Source organism: Pan troglodytes, chromosome 9 (assembly GCF_028858775.2).
Source record: "Pan troglodytes isolate AG18354 chromosome 9, NHGRI_mPanTro3-v2.0_pri, whole genome shotgun sequence".
Taxonomy (NCBI): Eukaryota; Metazoa; Chordata; class Mammalia; order Primates; family Hominidae; genus Pan; species Pan troglodytes.
Window position 1 is genome coordinate 60,848,929 of NC_072407.2, and position 24,335 is coordinate 60,873,263.

Genomic DNA, 24,335 nt, shown 5'->3' on the forward strand with positions numbered 1-24,335 from the left:
ATTCTGCTTTAGCCAGGAGAAATGATTTAGTAAGTGTATCTGTTTTAATATGGAACTTCTCATAAAAGGAAATCCCTCTACCCACTATATAAATTTTGAGCAAATATGGAAAGAAAAAGTAAATACTCATCAGTTGGCCATGGAGACCCACTGTCTTAGTTTAACCCTCATCCTAGCTCTGACATTGCTAGAATCTTGCTGAAGTTTCTTCAGGTGTGTTTTATCTTTCAGGAAACTGAAGCATAACATCTGGAATAGCGTGGACAAAACACCTGTGGTAACTCTGGGAGTATTTACACTTCTTTAGGTGGTAATGGACATAGCAGGGCCCACTAGCCTAGACAACCCTTCCAGAAGCCAGGCACCTTGAGAAGTTGTCAAGTCAGCTTCACAGAATTCTACCTATGCTCAAAGACTATGGAAAGAGGAGGATGATATACGAGTTCTAATAATAAACACTTGCAAAGTAAATTATCACCCAAACAAAGATTGATAACAATTATCTACTAACTTTAATTTTTAAAAGCATTTAATAGAAAAAAAAAATACCTGTAGACATTGAGCTCCTGGATATTGGTAGTATACACGAGCTGCGCCTAAGATATATAAGTGACAAGAGAAGAGCAAAGAATAAATTTTTGTTATCAGAATGTTGAGGCTTAATGATACCCACAGTTAATAGATGTTTGTAGCTTTTAAAGGGGACTGGCAAGTGGCATATCTATGAGCTCTTCTTTCACAAGCCAGAGGAATTACCAGCCATCCCACAAAGAAAAGCCAAATTCTAAACAGAGTAGTTGGCATGTGAACAAACACTAGCAGCCCCTCCTTGCCTAAAAACCACTGAAATAGAGAAGTTGATCCTCCTTAGATAAGAACCATAAATCAAATAAAATGGGTCAGAGCTAAGCCCCTTTAACTAAACAAGATGGTGCCTAGGAGGAGACTATAATGTTATTAAACTTGACATACGAAAAGAAATAACATGTGAATCTAAAAGATGGTTGGCTGACAATTCATTTATTAATTGAACAAATATGTATTGAGGGCCTGTCATGTGCCAGGGCTGAGGATGTAGCAGTCAAAAAGCAAAACAATCAAATAAAAACTGTAAGCCCTGAAGCTTACATTCTGGTGCTGTGAAACAAATAATAAAGAAATTGGTATGTAAAAGTAATATTCTGCATAGAGGATGGGAAGTGGGGAGAGACAGCAATTATAAATATACTGATCAGGGAAGGACTCACTGAGAAGAGAATGCTTGAGCAAGGACTTATATAGGAGGTGGGGAAAGAAAGCAAATATCTGGGGTCATATGATTCAGGTGGAAAGGCCGGCAGGAAAACCACCTGGAGCATCTGTGGAACCACAAGAAGGAGTGTGGCCTGAGCAGAGTGAACCAAGGACACAGGGACAGCAAGTAAAGGGGCCAGATCATGCAGATGAGGTGGCCACATCACCAAACGTTCAGAATGGGGTATTTTTTAGAAAGAAAATGGGTTCCAAAAATAAGTCATATTGTATCATTTTAAAAATATGTGTTTATTGGTCAGGCACAGTGGCTCATGCCCGTAATCCCAGTACTTTGGGCAGCCGAGGCAGACGGATCACGAGCTTGTATCATTTTTAAAATATGTGTTTATTGGACGGGCGTGGTGGCTCACGCCCGTAATCCCAGTACTTTGGGTGGCTGAGGCGGGCAGATCATGAGGTCAGGAGATCGAGATCATCCTGGCTAACATGGTGAAACCCCATCTCTACTAAAACTACAAAAATTTAGCTGGGAGTGGTGGTGCGTGCCTGTAATCCCAGCTACTCAGGAGGCTGAGGCTTGGAGAATTGCTTGAACCCGGGAGGCAGAGATTGCAGTGAGCTGAGATCATGCCACTGCATTCCAGCCTGGGTGACAGAGCGAGACTCGGTCTCAAAAAAAAAAAAATGTGTTTATTGACCTGAATTTGGTCTTATTATATTGGTGGACCTGTAAGATAATTCTATCCAAAATTTATTTTCAAAATAAAAATTTCCAGAAATATCTTAAAGTGATAGTGATACAAAGTTATGAACATTCAAGCAACTTTAAAAAAATATTGGCCAGGCACAGTGGCTAACACCTATCATCCCAGCACTTTGGGAGGCTGAGGCACGTGCATCATTTGAGGTCAGGAGAATTTGAGACCAGCCTGGTGTTATGTGACCAGACATGGTGAAACCCTGTCTTTACTAAAAATACAAAAAAAATTTGCCAGGTATGGTGGTGGGTGCCTGTAGTCCCAGCTACTTGGGAGGCTGAGACAGGAGAATTGCTTGAACCCAGGAGGCGGAGGTTGCAGCAAGCCAAGATCGTGCCACTGCACTCCAGCCTGGGCAACAGAGTGACACTCTGTCTCAACAACAACAAAAAATTGATTATCTGAACATTTTTAATGGTACAGACAATTATTCTTTATATGTATTCACATACCTTAATTGGTTATTTAGATATTATTGTCTCTAGCATTGGGATGTGGACATTTTTCAGGAACATGTGTTTTTTTTCGTTTTTTATTTAAACAGTTATTATTTTTATAAAACTGCAATCTTTTTCAAAACTTCATTTTATGGTTAATATATTTGAAATTATGGACAACTTTAATTGATGCTTCACTATATGTTTTTAACTGAGAACACATTTCCTCTCTAGATACTGATGAACCTGTAAGTTCTGCTAAATGAAGAATCTTCTCATTTTTTATATTAAAATATGTAAATATTTCAGGCCAATATCGTCATAGGTGCTGTCTTTCTACCTTCATCAAAGCACTTTTGCTCAATAATTTCTTACAAGATAAAACTTTCAAGTTGTTTATATCTGTGATTGTTTCAACATTTCACCAAATCTACATACTGCAAAATCATAGACTTTCACAATTTTTCTCCATTTTGGTAGAGAATAAAAATTTATCCAAATAAAATTAGAAGTCAAAATACATCAAAGTCAAGATTTTTCTGAAGCACAATTGTCAAAATAGATAATTAAACCATATCTGCTTTCATCTTTTGATTTGTTCAACTCCTTCTTCGCTTTTGTAGGGAGAAATTTGAGCTTCTTCCTTTGCAAGCCTTATTTTACATAATTGTAACTTGCTAAAAGCTTCAAAAGCTGAATTTTCATGCTACATTCATTCAGTAATCGATTAAAAATTTCCAACTGGTCTTGAACATAATGCAATCTAAATTTGGGTTGCTTTACAAAGTGGTTTTTCAAAGGCTCAGGCATTCCCAAAATCCAATTGATGACATGCAACACAGACAGGAATATACATATAGTCATTCTGAAATGTTTCCTTGCATGGTAGTGTTCAATATCAGCTTCTGTCAGAAAAGTTTTGTAGATCAGTTACTTATATAATCTGTGTGTGTGTGTGTGTGTGTGTATATATATATTTATATTTATACATTTTGACAATTTTAGTTTCTGTTTTGACTGACAGAATACTGCAGCTTGTTTGAATGCAGTCACAAATTTTGTGCACATTACAACCAATTCCAAGTACATTTCTGCTCCATAGCTTGTTAACTTGGTAAGAACATTTTTAACACAATGCTGTGCTCTATTAACATTTGTATTCATATTCTTACAGCAAAAACAACAGTTTACCTTCAATGTTGAGCTTTTCAACTAAATTTACAGTAGCATTAACAGTGTCAGATGTTTCAGTTTTTGACTAGGAAATAAATTTTCACATATTTTATTTTGATTCTTTGAATTAGATAAAAAACAAAATTGAAACATTTCAGAATTAATACATTTTTGAATTGAGACCTCTAAGGACATTATTATAAAAAACATTATTTGAAGGTTTGCAAAGGGAAATCACTCATTAATTATTACCAGTTTACTTACAAGTACAAGAAAACTTGGAATTGAAAATGAGCAAAATTAATTTATGAGTTATTTGATATTAATGGGAAGGTGTGCTTCATAATGACATGTACATAGGCCTCCTGCAGCTGCCGTGTTGAAGTCATTTTAAGGCATATTCTTTTTTTTTTTTTTTTTTTTTTTTTTTGAGACGGAGTCTCGCTCTGTCGCCCAGGCTGGAGTGCAGTGGCGCGATCTCGGCTCACTGCAAGCTCCGCCTCCCGGGTTCACGCCATTCTCCTGCCTCAGCCTCCCGAGTAGCTGGGACTACAGGCGCCCGCTACCACGCCCGGCTAATTTTTTTGTATTTTTAGTAGAGACGGGGTTTCACCGTGTTAGCCAGGATGGTCTCGATCTCCTGACCTCGTGATCCGCCCGCCTCGGCCTCCCAAAGTGCTGGGATTACAGGCGTGAGCCACCGCGCCCGGCCGGCATATTCTTCTTAAATTATTAACTTTGGAAATAGATGCCAAAGCTGCTTCACCATATTTGTACCTTCTGGTTTTCAAAGGGATAGTGATCCTTCTACTTGCCTGCATGGTGCATGGTAAATATTGAAAAATATTTTCTGCACGTTGCATATTCATTATCAGCTTTCTTGAGACAATTAAACATGTGGGTTTTGTTTTGAGCTAACTGCTGAAAGGGTTTATTGTAAAATTCAAAAGGCATTACCATATAATAAAACAAATAGAGCTTCACATATACAAATAATAACAAAACTGCTTTAATAAAACAATTAGGTTACACTATACTCTATGGCAAAATTACTTAGCCTCTATTTCCTAAACATAATTTGTATGACATTAAGCCACAATTTCTCCCATTTTCTACTGACTCTGAGGAGGTTCCACGCATCTCACAGGCCACCCACCACACGACCATGGGAGGGCATGAGTGGTGGTTCACCAAGTGGCCAGCAGGGGGAAAAGCCTCAGAAATTCTTCTGCTACCACCTAAGATCAGAAGAGGTACTTGTGCTTGAGTTCTTAGCTTTAACAGGCAGCACGCTGCATATAATTCTTGAAAGGTTGCTGCTAGCTAGGTTTCATCTGAACAGAATCAAGAAAAAAGACAAGTTATCATTAGCCATCTTTTGCATTTAACCATAATTAAGTCAGAATTTGGCTGGGGACAGTGGCTCGTGCTTGTAATCCCAGCACTTTGGGAAGCTGAGGCAGGCAAATCACCTGGGGTCAGGAGTACAAGACCAGCCTAGTCAACATGGTGAAATCCTGTCTCTACTAAAAATACAAAAATTAGCTGCGCATGGTGGTGCACGCCTGTAGTCCCAGATACTCAGGAGGCTGAGGCAGGAGAATCACTTGAACCTGGGAGGCAGAAGTGGCAGTGAGCCAAGATTGCACCACTGCACTCCAGCCTGCGCGACAGAAAGAGACTCCATCTCAAAAAAAAAAAAAAAAAAAAAAGAGCACTGTTCACTGAATATGTGTTTCATACGCTGCTAGATGAGACCATGGAAGAAGCTGGAAGGAGGTCTGTTAAGCCATAGTGGCTTACTTAATGCAAATACTGATAAGAAAACTTTAAATAAAATTGAAGATCTGGGGTAAAAAGTAAAGTTAATAGGATGTGAGAAAAACAAGCATAAACCTAGGACTCTTTCAGGTAAACCAGGATATATGGTCACCCCAGAAAGATCAACATAAGACTATGGCTTTTACTCCAAATGAGATGAGAGTCATTTTGGGGTTTTGAGTAGAAGAATGACAGAGTCTGACTTTAGTTTTTAAAGGTGACTCTGGCTGCTTGAGAACAGACTGCAGTGGGGCAAAGGGCAGGAGACCACTTAGGAGCCTACAGCTATAATCTAACACTGAGAACAAAGACAATAGTTCCCTAGTAGAGAGATAAATTCGTATCCTTAAAACTGTGTATGTGTCTGGAGAAAAGAACAGTTAGGGCGTAAACTACCCCTGAGCTCAAATTTCAGGTCTGTGCTTCTGGCTAGTTCATATAGGGAACAATGATGAATCAAAATATCATAGTACAAAATTACCAGCTATGAAGAGCATCTACTTAATTCATCTTACACTAATTCCATTCTCATCAAGCAACCTTTTAATTATAATGTACGTCCATATAGACTTATCCATAGGAAGAGAATGCATATATGAGTAAATATAGCTGTTTTACTTGATAGCTTTAACTGTAACCATAAATTAATAAATTTGATTTCTGAGTTTTGTTTTGTTTTTTGTTTTTTTGTTTTTTGTTTGTTTTTTGAGACAAGCTCTCATTCTGTCGCCCGGGCTGGGATGGAGTGGCGCAATCATAGCTCACTGCAGCCTCGACCACCTGGGCTTAAGCAATCCTCCTGCTTCAGCCACCTGAGTGGCGGGGACCATAGGCACGCGCCACCACACCCTGCTCATTTTTTAATTTTTCGTAGAGATGGGGGTCTCACCATATGGCCCAGGCTGGTCTCAAACTCCTGGCTTCAAGTGATCCCCCTGCCTCAGCCTTCCAAAGTGCTGAAATTACAGGCCTGAGCCACTGCACCTGCCCTGGGTTTTTAAAATATATATATAATCACTTGTCAATTTGGTTAGTTTGAGTTGGTTCCCTAGAGCTTCATCATCTCTATATAAACTAATAATTGAATCTCCTAATCTATTCAGCAGAAAATAAGACCTGGGAAGTAGTGACCCTAAAAAGTCACCCTGAGAAGACTTGTCTATGCTGCCACCTGGCCTTCCTCAGGTGATCTCTGGCCTGAGTACCATTCCAGTCAAACTGCAACAGGCATCTCTGATGCCCCCACAGTAACATCAGAATATCCCCAGTGAATACAATACTCTGCCTGTGACCATGTGCTCATTAGAAAAAATGTAGTTCTCGGCTGGGCGCGATGGCTCATGCCTGTAATCCCAGCAATTTGGGAGGCCAAGGCGGGTGAATCACCTCAGGTCAGGAGTTTGAGACCAGCCTGGCCAACATGACGAAACCCGTCTCTACTAAAAATACAAAAATTAGCTGGGCGTGGTGGTGCGTGCCTGTAATCCTAGCTACTTGGGAGGCTGAAGCAGGAGAATCGCTTGAACCTGGGAGGTGAAGGTTGCAGTGAGCCGAGATTGTGCCACTGCACTCCAGCCTTGGAGACAGAGTGTGACTCTGTCTCAAAAAATAAAAAAATAAATAAATAAAATAAAAAAATTAAAAAAAATTTAGTTCTCAAAAACTCATTCCTGTGATGATTTTCTCAATTCTCTTCCTCTTTCCAAAAACATCTTTAGATTAACATTGAGGCATTATTTTTTCTCTTTCTTGGATATATTATTCTCCTTTCACATTATTTTATGTGGGATACAGTTAATTTTCAGAAATGCACTCATAAACATCCATGCTTAAGGACTATAATAAATGAAAAGTTACCAGCAAGGGACTTGTGTTATCCTGAACAGAAAGGATCTCCGAAGTCTCATCAAGGTTAGTCTCCTTTCTGGAATGCTGATCCAGGGGAAGAGGAGCTGGGTTGGAATATTCATCACTGTCCTGAAGGGTGGAGCGTTCCAGTTCCTCCAATAAGGCATCTACACCATAAGAAGCAAGAGAATCATGACAGAGAATATTTAAATCTCTACAGTCATTTTCTCCTTAAATATCTTCACTGTGCCCACATTCATCTCCTTTTCTTCAGTTATGGCTATTTTCAAATACTTTCCCTTATTCCTTAATTCACTTCAAGAATGTGGTGAATCCTACCAAGAAATGTTTAACACCTCCATAAATTGTGGTTAGTTTCTTATTTTCTATGGTTGCATTCAATTTCATAGTCTCATGCTATAATTTGATTTTTTTATACCACAGGTATTAATTTTCATCATTCATTTAGGGTAGATTCCCCACAAATATCCTTAATTAGAAAAAAATAAAACTGGGCTGGGTATAGTGGCTCATGCCCATAATCTTAGCACTTTGGAAGGCTGAGGCGGGAGGATCCCTTGAGCCTAGGAGTTCCAGACCAGGGCAACATAGCAAAATCCAGTCTGTATGAAAAATACAAAAAAGTCAGCCCAGCATGGTGACGCACACCTGTGGTCCCAGCTACTTGGGAGGCTGAGGTGGGAGGATCACCTGAGCCTAGGTGAGCCTGCGATGAGTCGAGATCACGCCACCACACTCCAGCAGCCTGGGCCAAAGGAGTGATACCCTGTCTCAAACAATAAATAAATAAATAAATAAATAAACCCTAAATGCTTTTTTCTATCAGAAAAATATAAGCAATTATATTACCATTTTTCAAAACATACGAGGGAAATAACACTTATTCTTAATCCTAATGATATTTTTTCTTAAATCTTAACAATTATCCTGAGCACGTAACAAAATTTTCAAAGCAAGGTATAAGTATCCTGTCTTTTAGGGTGTGGAGAGAAAAAATGGTTGGGGAGAAAACTGAGATATTGCAAAATCAAGTAAGATGTTGCAATTTAAATAGTTGGGATTTGTTACTCTTTCAGTTTTTTTTCTTTTTTCTTTTTGGAAAAGTATTATATACTAGTATCTATCTGTTACAATGAAATAAATAATAATTAATAAAAATTAACACATGCCAGGCACTGTGCTCAGGAGTTTACACATTTCATTTAATCATCCTAACACTTTGAGGCAGATGATATTATTGTCCTTATTTTGCAGATCACAAGAAAGAGACAAAAATAATTTGCTTAAGCGCATGAATGCAGAACCAGGACTTGAATCTGGGCTATCTGATCCCTAGCCCCTGCATTAACTAAGAGTTAGACGTTCCAGTCTCCTGTCTTATACATATTCTCTGGGTTACCTTGAGCATGTCACATCCTTCTCTGATGCAGTTTCCTCATCTACATAACAAGGCAATTTGATTAGAACAGTATTTTTCAAATTATGGCTCAATACGCATTAGTGGATCTCTAGCGGACTTCTTACCACAGATTTTAGCTTTCAAACTTTAAACACAGAATTACACTATTTCTAAGGACCTGCCTACATCTAAAGTTCTCAGATAAGGAAAATAAACTTCACAGGTCATTAAAAAAAACCAGATTTTTCATTTATTTTAGATTTTGGAGGAATGAATATTTCTTAATGGCCTTAGAAGAGATCTAATCCTTTTTTTTTAACAAATGAAATATACAGATCTTTCATAATCATCCATTTATCAAAAATGTTGACTTTTATGTACCATTTTAGAGATAAGCAAACTGAACTAAACTCTCGGGCAAATGAATAACTGTAATGGGAAAAAAGAGATGAGTGGGACCCTATGGCATTAAAAAGTCGAGAGACTTATAATAAATTTCAGTGTATGAACTTTATTTGGATCATTAAATCTACTGTAAAAATGAAACAATCAAGACTATTGAACACTGACTGGATATTAAATAATATCAAGTAAGTACTGTTTATTTTAGGTGTGATAATGATATTTAATAATATTAAGTAATTCTGTTAAGTTTTTAGGTGTGATAATGGTATTTTACAATATTAAGGAATTACTATTAAGGCTGTTGTGGTTATGGCAATGGCATTACAGTTATATGTATAAATATATATTTATTTTAGAGGTGTTAAAATATTTACAGATAAAATGACATCTGAAATTGTTTTAACATAATTACAGGGGTGAAAGGAATGGGTGGGCATATATATGAAGTAAGACTGATGAAGAACTGATTGTTTCAACTGGTTGATGGGTATATCAGAATTCATTAAAGTATTTTCTCTACTTTTGCATACTTAAATTTCTTTATAATAGAAGTTTTTTAAAAAGAAGGACAAATAGGCCGGGCATGGTGGCTCATGCCTGTAATCCCAGCACTTTGAGAGGCCGAGGCGGGCGGATCGCCTGAGGTTGGGAGTTCGAGACCAGCCTGACCAACATGGAGAAAACACGTGTCTACTAAAAACACAAAATTAGCCAGGCATGGTGGCACATGTCTGCAATCCCAGCTACTCAGGAAGGCTGAGGCAGGGGAATCGCTTGAACCTGGGAAGCAGAGGTTGCGGTGAGCTGAGACCGTGCCATTGCACTCCAGCCTGGGCAACAAGAGCAAAACTCCGTCTCAAAAAAAAAAAAAAAAGAAAAGAAAGAAAAAAGAAAAGAAAACTAAGGTAGAAAAAGAAAGAGAACTTTTTGCCTCAGATTTGTATTAGCCAGACCCCACACCAAATTTGAGAATTTCGAATTTTTATTCTGCATCTTTCAATTATGCTAGAGCCCCTTTCTTTTCTATTTTCTAAGCTTTGCTCTAACTAGAAGCCAAAGATCCTCCTGAGCTCAAAATAAAAAGCCATCTACAATAAAGATTATAAGAGAGAGGAAACCATACCACTAAGAGTAGGAAGTTGCCCTCAGAAGCACCAGCTAACCAAAGTTATCAAAACCCTTCTTTCTGGGTCATGAGTTACAGGCTTTTCTCTTCCTGTTTCATATGAGTGTGCATATCACCAACACTGTGAGGTTATTATGCCTTTTGCCAGATTTTGTAATTTGAAGATGACTAATTTCAGTATGACAAATATGGGATTCCTGGAGAGTGGGGGCGGGGGAAGTGGGGACTAGACTGAAGACTCCGTAATTCTTCTCTGTAGTCTTTTACAGTGGAGATGAAATAATATCAATATTAACATGAAAGGAGTCAAGTGAGGTCTCTTGGGAGTCTCTGAGGGTTGCACGGATTTCATTCGGAGGCAGAATCTGCTCCTGGTTCCTCTTTATCTATCACGCCTAATGCCTATGTAATGAGGGTTTAGGTAAAACCTTCTGGGTGTATACAAGCTGCTAGCCTCTGAGGCACTACTGCAGACAGAAAATATTTGCTCACTTGAGCCAACCTGTCCTCGATGCCATTTCTCTGCCAGCAGGAAGAAAGATCCACACCAAGTCTCAAGGGTAGTTACTGGGCTGATGACAATTTGAAGAAACTGTTGAAGTGTAGTTATCAACAGCCTGTGGAGATGTAGCCAACTGGATAATCTGCACAAATATTAGCTTCCAGGCTACTTGGTACTTTCTGTATTTCCGGACAAGATTTACCTAACATTTAGCCTGCTCAGGAGATGCAAAACAATATAAATTTCTGTTAAATCTGGGTTACTTCATTGGCCAGAACACCAGAACCAATAAATTTCTAAAATAGGAGAGCACCTTGTTGCTTAGTTTTGGTGTCAGGTGTTCCCGACAGTGACATTGAAAAAGTTATTTTGTTTTTCTTAGTTTTCTCATCTGAAAAAGAAGTGGATAACACCTATTTCAGAGGGTTGCTGCAGACACTAAAATGATTAACATATGTAAAAATGTCTAGTTTTTGCTTGATTTACTAAATAAGTATTAGTTTCCTTTTGAATTATTTGCCATGAAAGCCATTCGGTGTCCCCTCCATCCCCCCCAAAAAAAAGAAAGAAAAAAAGGAAAAAGGAAAAAGGCCCTAGCACTACTGGAACTCAAGCAGAAATTCACATTCTCCCTAGCACTCACGTAGGATAAGAATTAGAATTCTACCCCAAGTCCAAAAAAGAGTCTGGCCCAATATCAAAATAGACTTTACTTCCAAAGCAGTCTGATATTTATTAAACACTACCTTTTTCTCTTCATTAACATCTCTTGCCTCCTGGTAATTTGCCCTTTACTTTTCCTCTGTTTCTCCAGCTTTGAAATCACACGCCATTTTTTTTAAGACAATGTAACAATGTGCAAGATATTTTTTGTTGTTGTTTTTTGCACTTTTGACATACCCTATCCCCAAACACACCCCAAACCAGGACACTGTGGAATTAATACAGTTTGGAAATTGGGTATAGTTTAGTGACTCAGTGTTAGTTAAGATGCTGGCAGCAGATGTTGGCAAAGGCTATGGAATGAGTCCCAAGAATGACAAACCTTACATTACTCCAAAGGTTTGAAATCCAGGATTTCTCTGGTTAATATGGCTAATAGTTCCACTGCTGGTTTTAATTGCCTTAGAGTGGAAGGAGGTGTCATATTTTCAGGCCATAGTAATCTCTTCCTTCAGAATTCTTCTGAATAAAAAGCTTAGCAACAAAATCACTAGAGTGCTATGCCTTCTTGATTTAATACTAAAACATGGAACAAATGAAACCACTCTGGCCTTTTTCCAACCTCTACAGATCCCTCATTCTTACACTTCTAGTCCGTCTTTTCTTCCTCATAACACCCCAACTCCCTTTTTGCTCTTTCTTTTCCTCCTCAAATCATATCTCTGCATTGTCTCGCTATGTGGCCACCCTATGATCTCCAGTGACCTCCAAAGGGCAAAACGCCCATAACAAGACAACAACTGCAGTAACAATCCAGTCCAAAAGTATTTGCCAAGAGTTTATTCTGCTGTTAGCACCAAACTCTCCATCTATTTTGCCACTGCAAACAGTGAACCCATAGTTCCCCAAAACAATCATAGTTCCTCATGCTTCACTCCTGGCAGGGCTGAGGACAGGAAAGAAGTGAAAATAAAATCTTCCATTACTACCCTCAGTCTAGCCAGAAGTATACCCCACCACACAAGGAGATGGCAGCCAAGTCTTCACTCCCTCAGAGTTTCTCCTCCAAGCTCCTCACTCACCTAACTCTTCCATTGTCCTACATCCAAGATGCTCTTGTCTCACAGGCCGTGAGGAACAGCTTTGGCATGTGCTGAAGAAGAGGACCGCAAAGGAACTGGATGAGACAGCATAAGACAGCCTCTATAAACCTTTTTGGTTCCTGTATTTGCTTAGCACTTCCTCTCTTTTGATTTGGTGAGCTTTTTTTTTTTTTTCCATAGGTTACACAGTTTTAAAACTGCGACTGACATAGAAAGGTAGATAGTAAGATTTGCATTATGGCAGTGCATTGGCCAGGGTGATAGATTCAAAATTAATTTTGCAAAATTTGAGGACCTACTCTGTGCCAGGATTCATCTTGGATTCATGGGAACGGCAGACTTATACTTGCGTTTTTTCCAAGTGTAGGTACCCCACTCTGAGCATCTTTCTTTTTTTTTTTTTTTTTTTCTGTGAAGCTGGGAGACACAGAGGCATAGTCTCCTTCTTAAAATTTGCATCAGAGTTGACCAGCATCCATTTCATTTTGTTGTCTTATTTATTCAGAAATTATGGTTATCTGCTTTCCTGCATGGAATGTAAATCCTTAAAAGTAGGGCAGAAGTGGATTCATGATTGGATTCTCAGGGCCTGGTTTACTCAGTGGTCCCAAAAGCAAACATCTATAGGGTGGTCACAAAGAAGGAAGCCAGGTTTGACACCAGATGTTAAACTGTGTGCATCTCAATTAAGCATAATCCCTGCCTAGATACACTGCCTTATAGCAATTTCTTTGGAAAGTGACACTGAGGTTAACTCTTCACCTTTTTTACCACTGTGATTTATTCACCTTGAATTAAACATTTACAAAAGGCCTACTATAAAAAGGCAATATGTAAGGAACTATAATTATGGCCCTGTGAAATAGATTTTTTCCCCCTTTTTACCAATGGTGAAATAGGTTCATGTAATAGCAACTTGCTAAGATAATTAATTGGTAGCTTTGCTACTTACTATAATTGCAAAGTCTGGGATCTTTCCTCTACAACACAGTAGTCTTCTTTATTTTTTTTAAGACAAGCTCTCTGTCACCCAGGCTGGCGTGCAATGGTACTATCATAGTTCAGTGTAACCTCCAACTCGAACTCCTGAACTCAAGCGATTTGCCCTTCTCAGCTTCTGGAGTAGCTGGGACCAGAGGTGCATCCCATCACGCCACTAGGTTAGCTTAAAAGCTTTATTTTTATTTTTTATGTAGAGGGTGGTCTCCCTATGTTGCCCAGGCTGGTCTGGAAGTTCTGGGCTCAAGGGATCCTCCCACTTTGGCATCCAAAAGCGCTGGGATTCCGGGGGTGAGCTACCATATCCAGCCCACAGTGGCTTTTTTTAGGGAATAATTCATTCTCCATTCCACTGTCTGTACATTTTTTTTTTTTTTGAAAGGAGATTTCTCCTCTGTATTACTTTGAGCATCCATTGGATGTCAGCACTGTTCCTTCCAAAAGTCTGCTCACTGCAAACTCAATCTTAAAAAATTTCCATTGACACTATGCCAATCGATTATTACAACTGAAAATGACATTAGCTCTATGAAAATGCAAAATACTCAGTAGAGAATATAAAACATTTGTCTAATATGAAGTGGTATCTGAGTCAAAGTACTGGAAGGAAAAATGTACTTCAGCACTTGTCTACAGTTTAACTGAATGATTAATGTGAAATTTAAAATTGGATCCCCAGATCTTGTTTCCAGCTTCTTTCTTTTGGGACTTTTAGCCCTGGATGCCTTATTTTCCATGGGTAAAGGATGTTCTTGCAAATCGTTCCTTGATTGTAATGGATGAAAAGAAAAAAGAAATGGGAGAGGCCCACTGCATCACCAACTGCAACGGAAATTCCCTTTGATGAATCAGGAAGACAAATTAATGTCATACGCTAGCGTGCAGAAAAGTAACCTCTGATAAAGTTGCTATTGTATAAACCGCAGAAGCAGATGGCTTCCGGCCGCAGAGCTTAAGAGACCCTTCAGCTTCTCGGTGTAGGTCACCAGAGTCACGTCACGCTCACAACCCTTTCGCCTCCCTCTAGGTCAGGCACCGCATCCAAGTTAAGCAACCGACGCCGGCTCCTTGGTGTCCCAACAAGGTCTAGTAGAAAAGCAACTTTATAATTCGTTTCACAGATTTGATTAAGAACCAACTGAGTAGTGGGCCTTGTGCTAGGGCTCCGAGGGCCCAAGGACCCCATGGAACCAGATTTAGTCGCTGACCTCTAGGAGCTCACAGGTGAGTGACTCACACACCGGAAGACGAGATCAATAATGTAGACATGAACGCTGGCTAGCCAGTCCCAGAGGAGGTGTCATCTGACCAAACCAAGGTAAGTCTGGGCAGTTACGCAGACACCCCGAGAAAGGTACGCCAACGCCCAGATAAAAAGTAAGAAAAAGTAGGAAAAACCCTCCCATCAGACCAGCAATTGGCTCGACGTTTGAGCCCGGATGTACGGCACGCGTCGCGACCTAACCCGGAAACACTGCCTCCCGAAAAAAAGGTGAACTCTAGGCTGCGGAAAGTAAACTACCTTTCCCGTCGTGAATCAGTCAGAACCTCCCGGCATCCTCTCCACCTCTGGTTTCCCATCTATTTTTCCTAAAGCCTAGGCGAAATAAGACTTCATCTCCCAGAATGCCCTTGGTTAAGTTAACGGTGCGCATGCGCCAAGAGGCGGGCCCTCGTTGCCCCCACAACCCCGCCTCCGTTTTGCCGCCGCCATTTTTTCAGAGACTTTCATCCGGCAACCGACGGGGCTTTTTTTCTTAAAGGAGAAGCGACAGCTCAAAATACTACCCCCTTCTCCGCGCAAGATCTGGCGGCGCTGGGGACAGAAAGGCCAAAAACAGGAAAGTGGGGTAGGGTGGAGGCGGAAGAACGCCCAGGCTACTTCTGCGGCCTAAAGAAGAATAGAAAGAGCCCTTGTGGTATCAGTGGCTCCTCAGGGAGGCAGGTGCGCGCGCAGCCAGTCTAGGGTTTGCGTGAGGCGGGGAAAGAGGTGCGATTTCTTCTCACCCGCCTCCCTCGCGAGACCTGCCCCTCGCACTGCCCCTAGCGCGCGTTGAACTCTGGAGGGGGGAAAAAGGTCACTTTGGGATTGTCGCGAGACACAGCCGTTTAACGGTGAGAACGGGTGCGCGGGGAAGGAAACCTCGCGCGCTCCCTTTTAGCCGTTTCCTGATTGGCTGAAGGAAGGGGTGGGGGCGGGAACCTGGGGCGCCGCTGCGTGTAAGACTGCGAGGGGCGGGGTGAGGAAGCTTGTCCTCTTCTCCGATTGGCCCGCTGAGCGTCTGGCGGGCGCGCGCGCGCGCGCGCCGCCAGCGGTAGCAGACCTTGAGTGGCAGGGGGTGGGGGGGGCGCCCTCGGAGCCGGGCGGAGGGGAGGGGGGAAAGAGGAGCGCAGGGTGAGAGTGAGCCGCAGGCTTCGGGAGGCGAGGGGGCGGGGGGAGCAGCGCCGAGGCCGCCGCCTCCGCCTCCGCCGCCTGGGACTAGGGGGTGGGGGACGGACAAGCCCCGATGCCGGGGGAGACGGAAGAGCCGAGACCCCCGGAGCAGCAGGACCAGGAAGGGGGAGAGGCGGCCAAGGCGGCTCCGGAGGAGCCCCAACAACGGCCCCCTGAGGCGGTCGCGGCGGCGCCTGCAGGGACCACTAGCAGCCGCGTGCTGAGGGGAGGTCGGGACCGAGGCCGGGCCGCTGCGGCCGCCGCCGCAGCTGTGTCCCGCCGGAGAAAGGCCGAGTATCCCCGCCGGCGGAGGAGCAGCCCCAGCGCCAGGCCTCCCGACGTCCCCGGGCAGCAGCCCCAGGCCGCGAAGTCCCCGTCTCCAGTTCAGGGCAAGAAGAGTCCGCGACTCCTGTGAGTAACAGTCTTTCAGGCGGTGGGAAAGACCCCCCTCTGTCCGTACGCAACCTTCTCGGCTCCCGTAGCGCCTGTTCCACGTGACATCCTGCCTGGTCTGCCCCCTGCCGGCTCCGCACGCCAAATGTCACACCGTTTCCCCGGGAGCCTTCGTGCCTCCTCTCTGCGCCACCCTCATCTCGCTCCTGTACTTTTGCCTGTCGGGCCGTTTCCCCACTCCCCGAAATCATCTTTTGATACACCCCTGCACTCGCTAGTGATCCACCTCCTCCCTGCCACCCGCAGGCTCATCCCTCTTTCTGGCATCGGCACCCCCTTTGTCAACCTATCCCTTTCCTTTAGGCGGCTCTCCAGTATTACATCACATGCCCTTTAGGGAATCCACAGCCCGATCATAGCCTTCAAAAATGTGTCCCCCGCCCCTTCGCGTTAGCTCAAGAGCCAGATGTACTAGTGTGTTTATGTAGCTTTTTTTTTTTTCACTTTTCTAAATTTTCGCAACCCTTCTCATTCTTTTGAGAAATTTGCTACTTATTATGGTCAGGTTAAAAGCCCACTGCTACGATTTTAATTATGGAGTCTTTCATATAAAATTATATGAGCATTCTTTAATGTTTGTTTTTACTAAGTAGCATATGTTTTATCTTTGTGTTTCGTGTTTTTAAATGTAGGAACTTCATCCTTGAAATTAGAATCATCTGAGAGGAATTCCTTTATTACCTAGACGTAATAGAGGAAACATGAACAGGTGGCCAGGAGCATTGTTTTAAATTGTTCGTTAAAATAATACTCATGTTAAGAATACTGAAGCACACAAGTTTGTAAATTCTAGAAATTAATCACATTAACTATTCAATTCATGACTGAAAACATCATTAGTGACCTTTGACTTTTGAGTGAAAACAGATTAGTAAAAACAGAGAAAATTGAAGTGAGGGGGAGTCAGTTTTAAGTGTTCCCTTTCTTCCAGTAGAGATAGTGGCAAGGTTTGACTTACACCAGACCTAATAGATTTAAAACTTGAAACAGACTTGGTCCAAAATTAAGAGTTAAGCCTGTGTCTTGGCATGCTTGCCTTAGAAGCCTCTCAGAAAGAGAAATAAAATTCAGAGGTAATCATATTGTGGTATTAGATATGCTTTCAAAGTTTTGAATGTCAGCTAAGTTAACATAATTTAGAGAATTTGTTGTAAGAACTGCAGTTCTGTCGACAGCAAAAAATCTGTACTTACAGATTCAGCTGCAATTAGACTTCTAATTGCTGTAGATGCATTTCATCTTACAAAAATTTTATAGTTCTATATTGTTTAATCTCATGAATTTGAAAAGATACATGTATATCATTGACCTCATTTGGATATGAATTCCGTGAGCAAATTCCTTAACCTACCCATGCCTTAGTTTCCTTACCTATAGAGGATAATCTCTGCAACGTGAGTTTGTGAGAATTAAATACAGTGTGTAAAGCGCTAGACAATGCCTGTTGTAAATACTAAGCACAAGTTGCGTTTTTCAGTAATGGTGGGATGATAGATCCTTGGTTTGTAGTGAGGTTTTTCATATAAATTATGCAAAATGTGATTTTTTCACTCTTTAATATTACTATTCGTAGAGAGGGTAATACTTAAAATATTTTTAAAATTTCCTTTTATTCTCACCTACCCCTTGAAAGTTAAATATACCTATATCTCAAGATAAGATAATTATGTCTAAAACGTTACCTGCTGTTTAATTTTTTTTTTTTTTTTTTTTTTTTTGGAGATGGAGTTTTTGCTCTGTTGCCCAGGCTGGAGCAGTGCCACGATGATCTCTGCTCACTGCAACCTCCGCCTCCTGGCTTCAAGCAATTCTCCTGCCTCATCATCCCAAGCAGCTGGCATTACAGGCGCCCGCCACCAATCCCAGCTAATTTTTGTAATTTTAGTAGAGGTGAGGTTTCACCAAATTGGCCAGGTTGGTCTCCAACTCAACGTCAGGTGATCCACCCGCCTCAGCCTCCCAAAGTGCTGGGATTACAGGCGTGAGCCACTGCGCCCAGCCTGCTGTTTAATTTTTGAAGGAAAATAAATAATTTTTATCTAAAACAGTAATTTTACCTGCTGTCATGATTTATTTTTGCCCTAACTCTTGGCAACAAAGTACTAGTGACGCTTTAATTCCATATAACTGTTACTGTTGTATATGGATGAAGATGACTTAATTAAATTCCTTCCTTTTTTCTGCACAATGTTCCTTGTGGGGAGGAAGAAATAAGTCTGAATTCTTAGCGCCACCCCCCTCCCATCCAATATCATTAGAAAACAGTAGTGACAATGGTATTCTTCTTTCAGCCCCAAAATTATCTCTTGACTGTGTTTTTGATCAGGTTGTTAAACAAATTTTCGTCATAATAGAGTTTTTGTTACACATTTTTACCTTATTCCATAATCTGGAAATCAAAGGAATGCTAAAGCATTTTAGCTTGGCAAACTTGTTTCATCAGTATCTGGGCCTGGTACTATGCTGAACTAGGTGGTAGAAAGAAAAATGAGACATGGCCCTCATCTTCAAGGACCTTGGGGTGTAAGGCAAAGATGCATTAATTAGTGGAGATATGTCAAATGTGTGTATGGTATACAGATTTTCAGTCATAAAATACATTTTAAGACTTAATTTTTTCTACATAATTTAATCCTTTAAGATATTTCAAGAGGTTTTGAGTCCAAACCCTGGTCTGGTATCTTTGACTTTGAGTCATTTCTGTTTTCCAAATGACCTTTTGAAACTTTTAAAAAGGAAGGTTTATTCTGTATTACTTACTTGTTCGCGCTAGTCCTTTTTCCATATCCCAGCATTTCCCTGTATACAATCTTAGTAATCAGCTCTTTAACCTACATTTGATTCTCTTAATTAAAGTGATAGTAAAGTATACCATAGTTTAAAAGGTCAAGAAATGGATAGATTTGGATTGGTTGAAACCTCTGTTCCCATTGGAAGGCAAAATAATAGAGTGGATAAAGCATTGGACTTCAGTCAGAAAGTTTTATGTTCCAGCTTTGTACTGTGCAGTAAGTGGCCTTGAGCAAGTCACTTAACCTCTTCATTTATAATTGCTTCATTTATAATTGATATTTTATGGATTTGTGAGATGAGCTTTATAGTTCCATATTTAGCTTACAGTTTTTATAATCTGATGTTATAACAACTTTTCACAATGAACTATTTAGGGGTTATTGGGAAGAGGAAATATTTGTGGATGAAGGGGAAATAAAAATTCTTCATTGTGCTCAAGAGAGGCACAGAGTTAAATGCTAGAATCATGATAAACTGAAGCATAGAAGGCTAGTAGGAAAAATAAACCAAATTTGAAGAAAGTTTATGTATCCATACTAAGAGTAAGACTGATCATTTGCTGTATGTTAGCCAGTAAATTACAGTTATTTCAAGTGCACGTTTATATACTGTCTTTAATTTTTGAAGTAAAATCTAGTAGCATTAGTATACTAGTTTTTGCCTATGATTTTTTTCTGATTCATCCATGCATTCTGCTAGTAGGGAATGAAATTGTCAAATTAAGACTAGGTTAAAATGTATAAGGCTTTTTTTCATTCTTACATATAATAGCCCTTCATTTATCCTGTGCATTTCAAAACTTAAAACTTTAGGGACAAATACTTTTTAAAAATTCTAACTTCGCTGTTGAGTAACCATATTAGCTAATACTGAGTATTTTTAGATGTCTTCCTTCAGGTTCAGATTAAGGAAAGTAGTTTTATTTTCTGGTATATGAAATTCCATTTTTGGTATATTTTCTTGCTAAAATTAAAACAGTAATAAACCTTTAGGTGACCTTTCTTGCTGTTTCCCTTTTGAAGGTCATGGATAGTGAGGATGAAGAGGTGGTAATATTCTGAATTGAAAAAACTTACAGTTCTTTGGAGAAGCCTTCAGTTGTACAAGACTGAAATCCTGAGTGATCAGGATCTTAATCAGTATGATGATAGAAATATTGAACCAGCTTTCAAGGTTTTTGGAAAAGTTTGTTATATAAGTTTTCAAAAATTTAGCAATTATTTTTGCAGTTTTTATTTAAAGATGGGATGATTAGCAGTTACGGTGTGTTAATTGGGACATTGGTAATGTGATTTAAGATAAAATTATAATACCAGTCTTTTTTAAAAAAGTATGGAACAAACAGTGATAACTATTGTTTCTAAGTAGAATAGATTTTTGTATTACACTGTGGCTTCTGTATTTGTCTGGGTATTTATTTATAACATATTGTAACATAATAGAGTCTTTACTATATTAGGTTTACTTTCGGGAGGAGCAACAACAAAAAAACTTTGTACTGTTCAGAGATACTCTGTGGTATCTATATGATAAATGTTCAGGGCCTGTTGACTTTTGAATTTTAGTGGTAAGTATAGGACAGTATAATCTGTCCTCACCAGTTATGTATGAGAGAAATTTTTCTGAATGAAAAACCTGGGGATATGTCTGATTTTTGTTGTTTTGGGGGTTTTTAAAAAAAATCTTCAGGCTATAACAATTTTTAAGCTCTTTACTGTTGCTTTTTAATTTGTAAAGGGCAAGTTACATTTACTTGTGAGGTCCACCTATTGTCTTTTTAGAAGTAGATTTTGATTTGGTCTTAACAAACAGTTTTAGGGTCTTTTTAACACTTCATTGAGTTTTTATTATGAAAATTGTTAAATATACACAAAATAGGGAAAATAGTATAATGAAACCCCAGTATTGATCACCTAGCTGAGATTTTGCCATGCTTGCTATGTCCATCCTCCCTGTTTTGGCAGAAGTATTTTAGAGCACATCCCAAACGTTGTCATTTCATCTCTAGTTAGTACATTTATATAAAATAAGAACATTTTCTTATATAATCACTTAATGTAACAAAATTAGTAATATTTTCTTTGTATCAATATCTTAGTTAAAAATAGGTGTTTTGAATGATATTCTAGCTCTGTGCTGTCAGTTATGGTAGCCACATGTGGCTATTTAAATTTACATTAATCACAATTAAAAATTCAGTTTCACAATTACATGAACTGTTTCAAGTGCTCAGCAGCCACATGTGACTGCCATACTGGACAGTGCAGATATGTTTCCATCACTGCTGAAAATTCTGTAGGACAACACTAGTCTAGATGCTTTATCACTCTGGAGGTGAACCTGAAAGAGATATTTATGTTTTCAGAAAATGTGCTAGATTGTTCATTAATGTTTTATTCTTATTTCTTTCAGATGCATAGAAAAAGTAACAACTGATAAAGGTAAGACTTGGTCATCTTTACCTCTAGCGTACATTACACTGATTATCTTTTAATCTGTTAGAAAGCCTCATCATTCAAATTGGTTCCCATTTAAAAGGAATTTTTATTTGGTAAAAAATTACTGGAGTAAGAAAATATTTAGACGACAGCAGGTTTGGATAATAGAGTATATTGGCATTATTTAGAAACCTAATAAAGGCAAATCAGATTGTTTGATGGTAATTTATAGTAACTTTTTTAAGCCTTTTATTTTTAAATGAGGTAACAGACTGGAATGATACACAGTATACAGAGTAAAGTGAAGGCAAAAGTTTTTATGCTAGTAGAAATACAGATTAAAATTACAGGGTGAAGAATGCTGAGTGTTCTAAGAATTCAGCCTGGTGAATAATTAAATTAGGTCAATATTAGGTCATTTTCCTTTAAGTTTGAGTGTTAGCACACCAGATGTATGTATTATAGTTTTCTGTTTTCCTGGATTATGACAGGAAGCTAATGTTCACTTTTTCAATAACTTTTAAAATACTTTATTCTGGCTTTGCAGATTAGGTTATTAAAATTGCCCTAACATGTTGGACCGGTTGCTTATTCGTTTCATTTTTGTTTTTTTCTAATTTTTGGCTGTGTTCCTTGATGTTAAATTCAAACACACAGCATCCTCCTTAAAACTGAACAAATATACTTTTAGGCACATTTCTTTTATTATGTGTGACCTTGACCCAGGCTTGACATAGCCAGTTTCCAAACTCCTAGAATCCACCTAGTATCCATAGCTTTTAAGGTCTACTTATAGCCTGCTACTATTTCTATAAAAGAATATATGTATATGCATTTTATATATCAGTGTATGTATTACATGTACATGAGAATCTTAAGGTTTTTCTGTTCTTGATAATTCTTCGAGAACGTATAAGGCAAGTTTAAAGCCTGGATTTTGTGCCATATGGAAGAATGATAGTGTAATTTAAGAACCAATAACTTGCATTGGTGGTGGCTGCTTTGTAAATAATTAGGTTTCAATGCTAAGGTTTCTTATTTCTCTGAATTTTGGAATGTGAGTCTAATATTTCATAGTATAGCAGGCAGAGGTTTTTCATACCTGGCTTTTTTTTTTTATTTAGAAACCTTGGCATGATTATTTTGTCTAGCAAGTTTTTTGTTCCTGTTGTTGTTACTTAGAAAATAGGTTATGTCTGCCAAAAATGGAAGGTCTCACATTTCTTATTCAGAGATCAATTTGGAGATTTTATGATGTGGAGAAAATGTAGAGACAGGTAACAAGTCTAGAGCATTCTGATTAAAACAAAAAGCAACCTGCTTTTGTCAGAGCTGAAATTACCTTACGTGTCCAAAGAAATCACTATGGGTTGCCTTGAGGCGAACTTGAAGAAAGGTGGAAATTTGGAGCCCCTTTTGGAGAGAAAAGTAGATGACCTTTGGGTAGATGTCTTTTTTTTGTTTGTTGAGTAAAGACAGGGTTTAGCCAGGCTGGATTCGAGCTCCTGGCTTCAAGTGATCCGCCTGCCTCGTGTGTAAATGTTTTAAACTAGAAGTTGACTTATTGGCGTGTTTTGTGGTTGTGCAGCTGTGGAGAGATTAAAACTACATTATGGATAATTTGATCCGAAGATCAATCCCACTTTACTGTTTAAAGGCCCTGGATCTAGATATTCTCAAATGCCAATCTTCATCTCTGTTAGTTTACCTATTAAGGTAGCTGTTCAACTCTATGAACAGTAGATAGGTATATAAGAACTGTAACATTCATACAAGATGAATGAATAAAGAAATGGAGGCTCGGGTAGTCACTTTTTCCTGTTGTGTTTCGTATTTAGAATTCACCTTAATTACTTTTCTTCTGGTCATTTAACTTCTCAGTTATTCTGGTACTCTGGAATAGTCCTCATGTTCAGTCTGCTAAATTTTAACTGAAATAACTCATGTTCATTTCAGAAGTTAAGGGTTTTTCAAAACTTTAAACAGGTTTTATTTTTTAGAGGTAAGACTGGCCTTCTGTTATATTAATGCTGAAAAGATATCTTCAGGATTGTTTTTACTCTTATTTACTCAAACCATCTAGAAATTGTATGCCTTCTTTGAGTTGAAGAGAAGAACCTTTGACATACACATAAACAATATTGCACACACAGAGTAGGCAACTTTCCATTAATTTGCAAAGCTGCAAATTAAGTTGCAACTTAAAAGTTAAGTTGCAAAGTGCTACATTCATTTTTTTCAAACTGAAATAATAAACATGAGTATTAGTTCCTGTTTTTGCTACCCTTTTTTAACCGTGATTGGTGTATAAAACAAATGGAAAGCTACTATGCTAAAATAGTGTTAATTCATTCAACAGGTAATTGTTGAGCATCCACTATGTGTCTGGCGCTATTCTAGGCACTGGATTCTACTGGTAATCAAATAAATGAAGAAGTCAAAACAGTGTAATAATGTTTGATGAAGTTGGAGCTGAGAAAGCTAAGTTTAGATGAAATGATAAGGGAAGACCTTTTGGTGGAGGTGACATTTGAGATTACACCTGAATATGCAGATAGTTAATTTGGACAAGGAACATTCCACACAAAAGTTAAAAAGGAAAAAATACTTCAAACTTGAAAGCTTAGTTTACCACTGGCAGAGGATTATCTTCATGATTGTGGAGTTTCCAAGAGTGTTAGCAGAAATCTTAAGGGATGGAGATCTAG

At 39.2% G+C, this 24,335-nt stretch overlaps 2 protein-coding genes across 18 annotated transcripts in view; one reads left to right on the forward strand and one right to left on the reverse strand.

Moving 5' to 3' along the window:
* Positions 1-15,120, reverse strand: part of LPXN (leupaxin) — an 80,768-nt gene extending 65,648 nt beyond the window's left edge. For 5 of the 13 annotated variants that reach the window (XR_010147548.1, XM_063784053.1, XM_063784052.1 and 2 more), the window contains exons 1-3: positions 12,490-12,652; positions 7,301-7,458; positions 550-596 (exon numbers count right to left, since the gene is read on the reverse strand). Coding sequence is in view for 12 of the 13 variants with exons in the window: in XM_063784053.1 (XP_063640123.1) it covers positions 550-596; positions 7,301-7,458; positions 12,490-12,502 (218 nt within the window). In the remaining variant the exon portion in view is untranslated. Of the gene's footprint in view, positions 1-549; positions 597-7,300; positions 7,459-10,734; positions 10,756-12,489; positions 12,847-13,462; positions 14,947-15,031 lie in introns of those variants that run through there. The other 8 variants (XM_016920927.4, XM_001146366.6, XM_009440448.5 and 5 more) reach the window with 8 other exon arrangements.
* A 130-nt stretch (positions 15,121-15,250) lies between these two features.
* The window catches only part of ZFP91 (ZFP91 zinc finger protein, atypical E3 ubiquitin ligase), a 42,441-nt gene continuing 33,356 nt past the window's right edge, over positions 15,251-24,335 (forward strand). Inside the window, exons 1-2 of one of the 5 annotated variants that reach the window (XM_016920924.4) lie at positions 15,251-16,354; positions 21,602-21,630. In XM_016920924.4, coding sequence (XP_016776413.1) covers positions 16,017-16,354; positions 21,602-21,630 — 367 coding nt within the window. In that variant the 5' untranslated portion in view covers positions 15,251-16,016. Of the gene's footprint in view, positions 16,355-18,775; positions 18,920-21,601; positions 21,631-24,335 lie in introns of those variants that run through there. The other 4 variants (XM_016920923.4, XM_016920925.4, XM_016920926.4 and 1 more) reach the window with 4 other exon arrangements.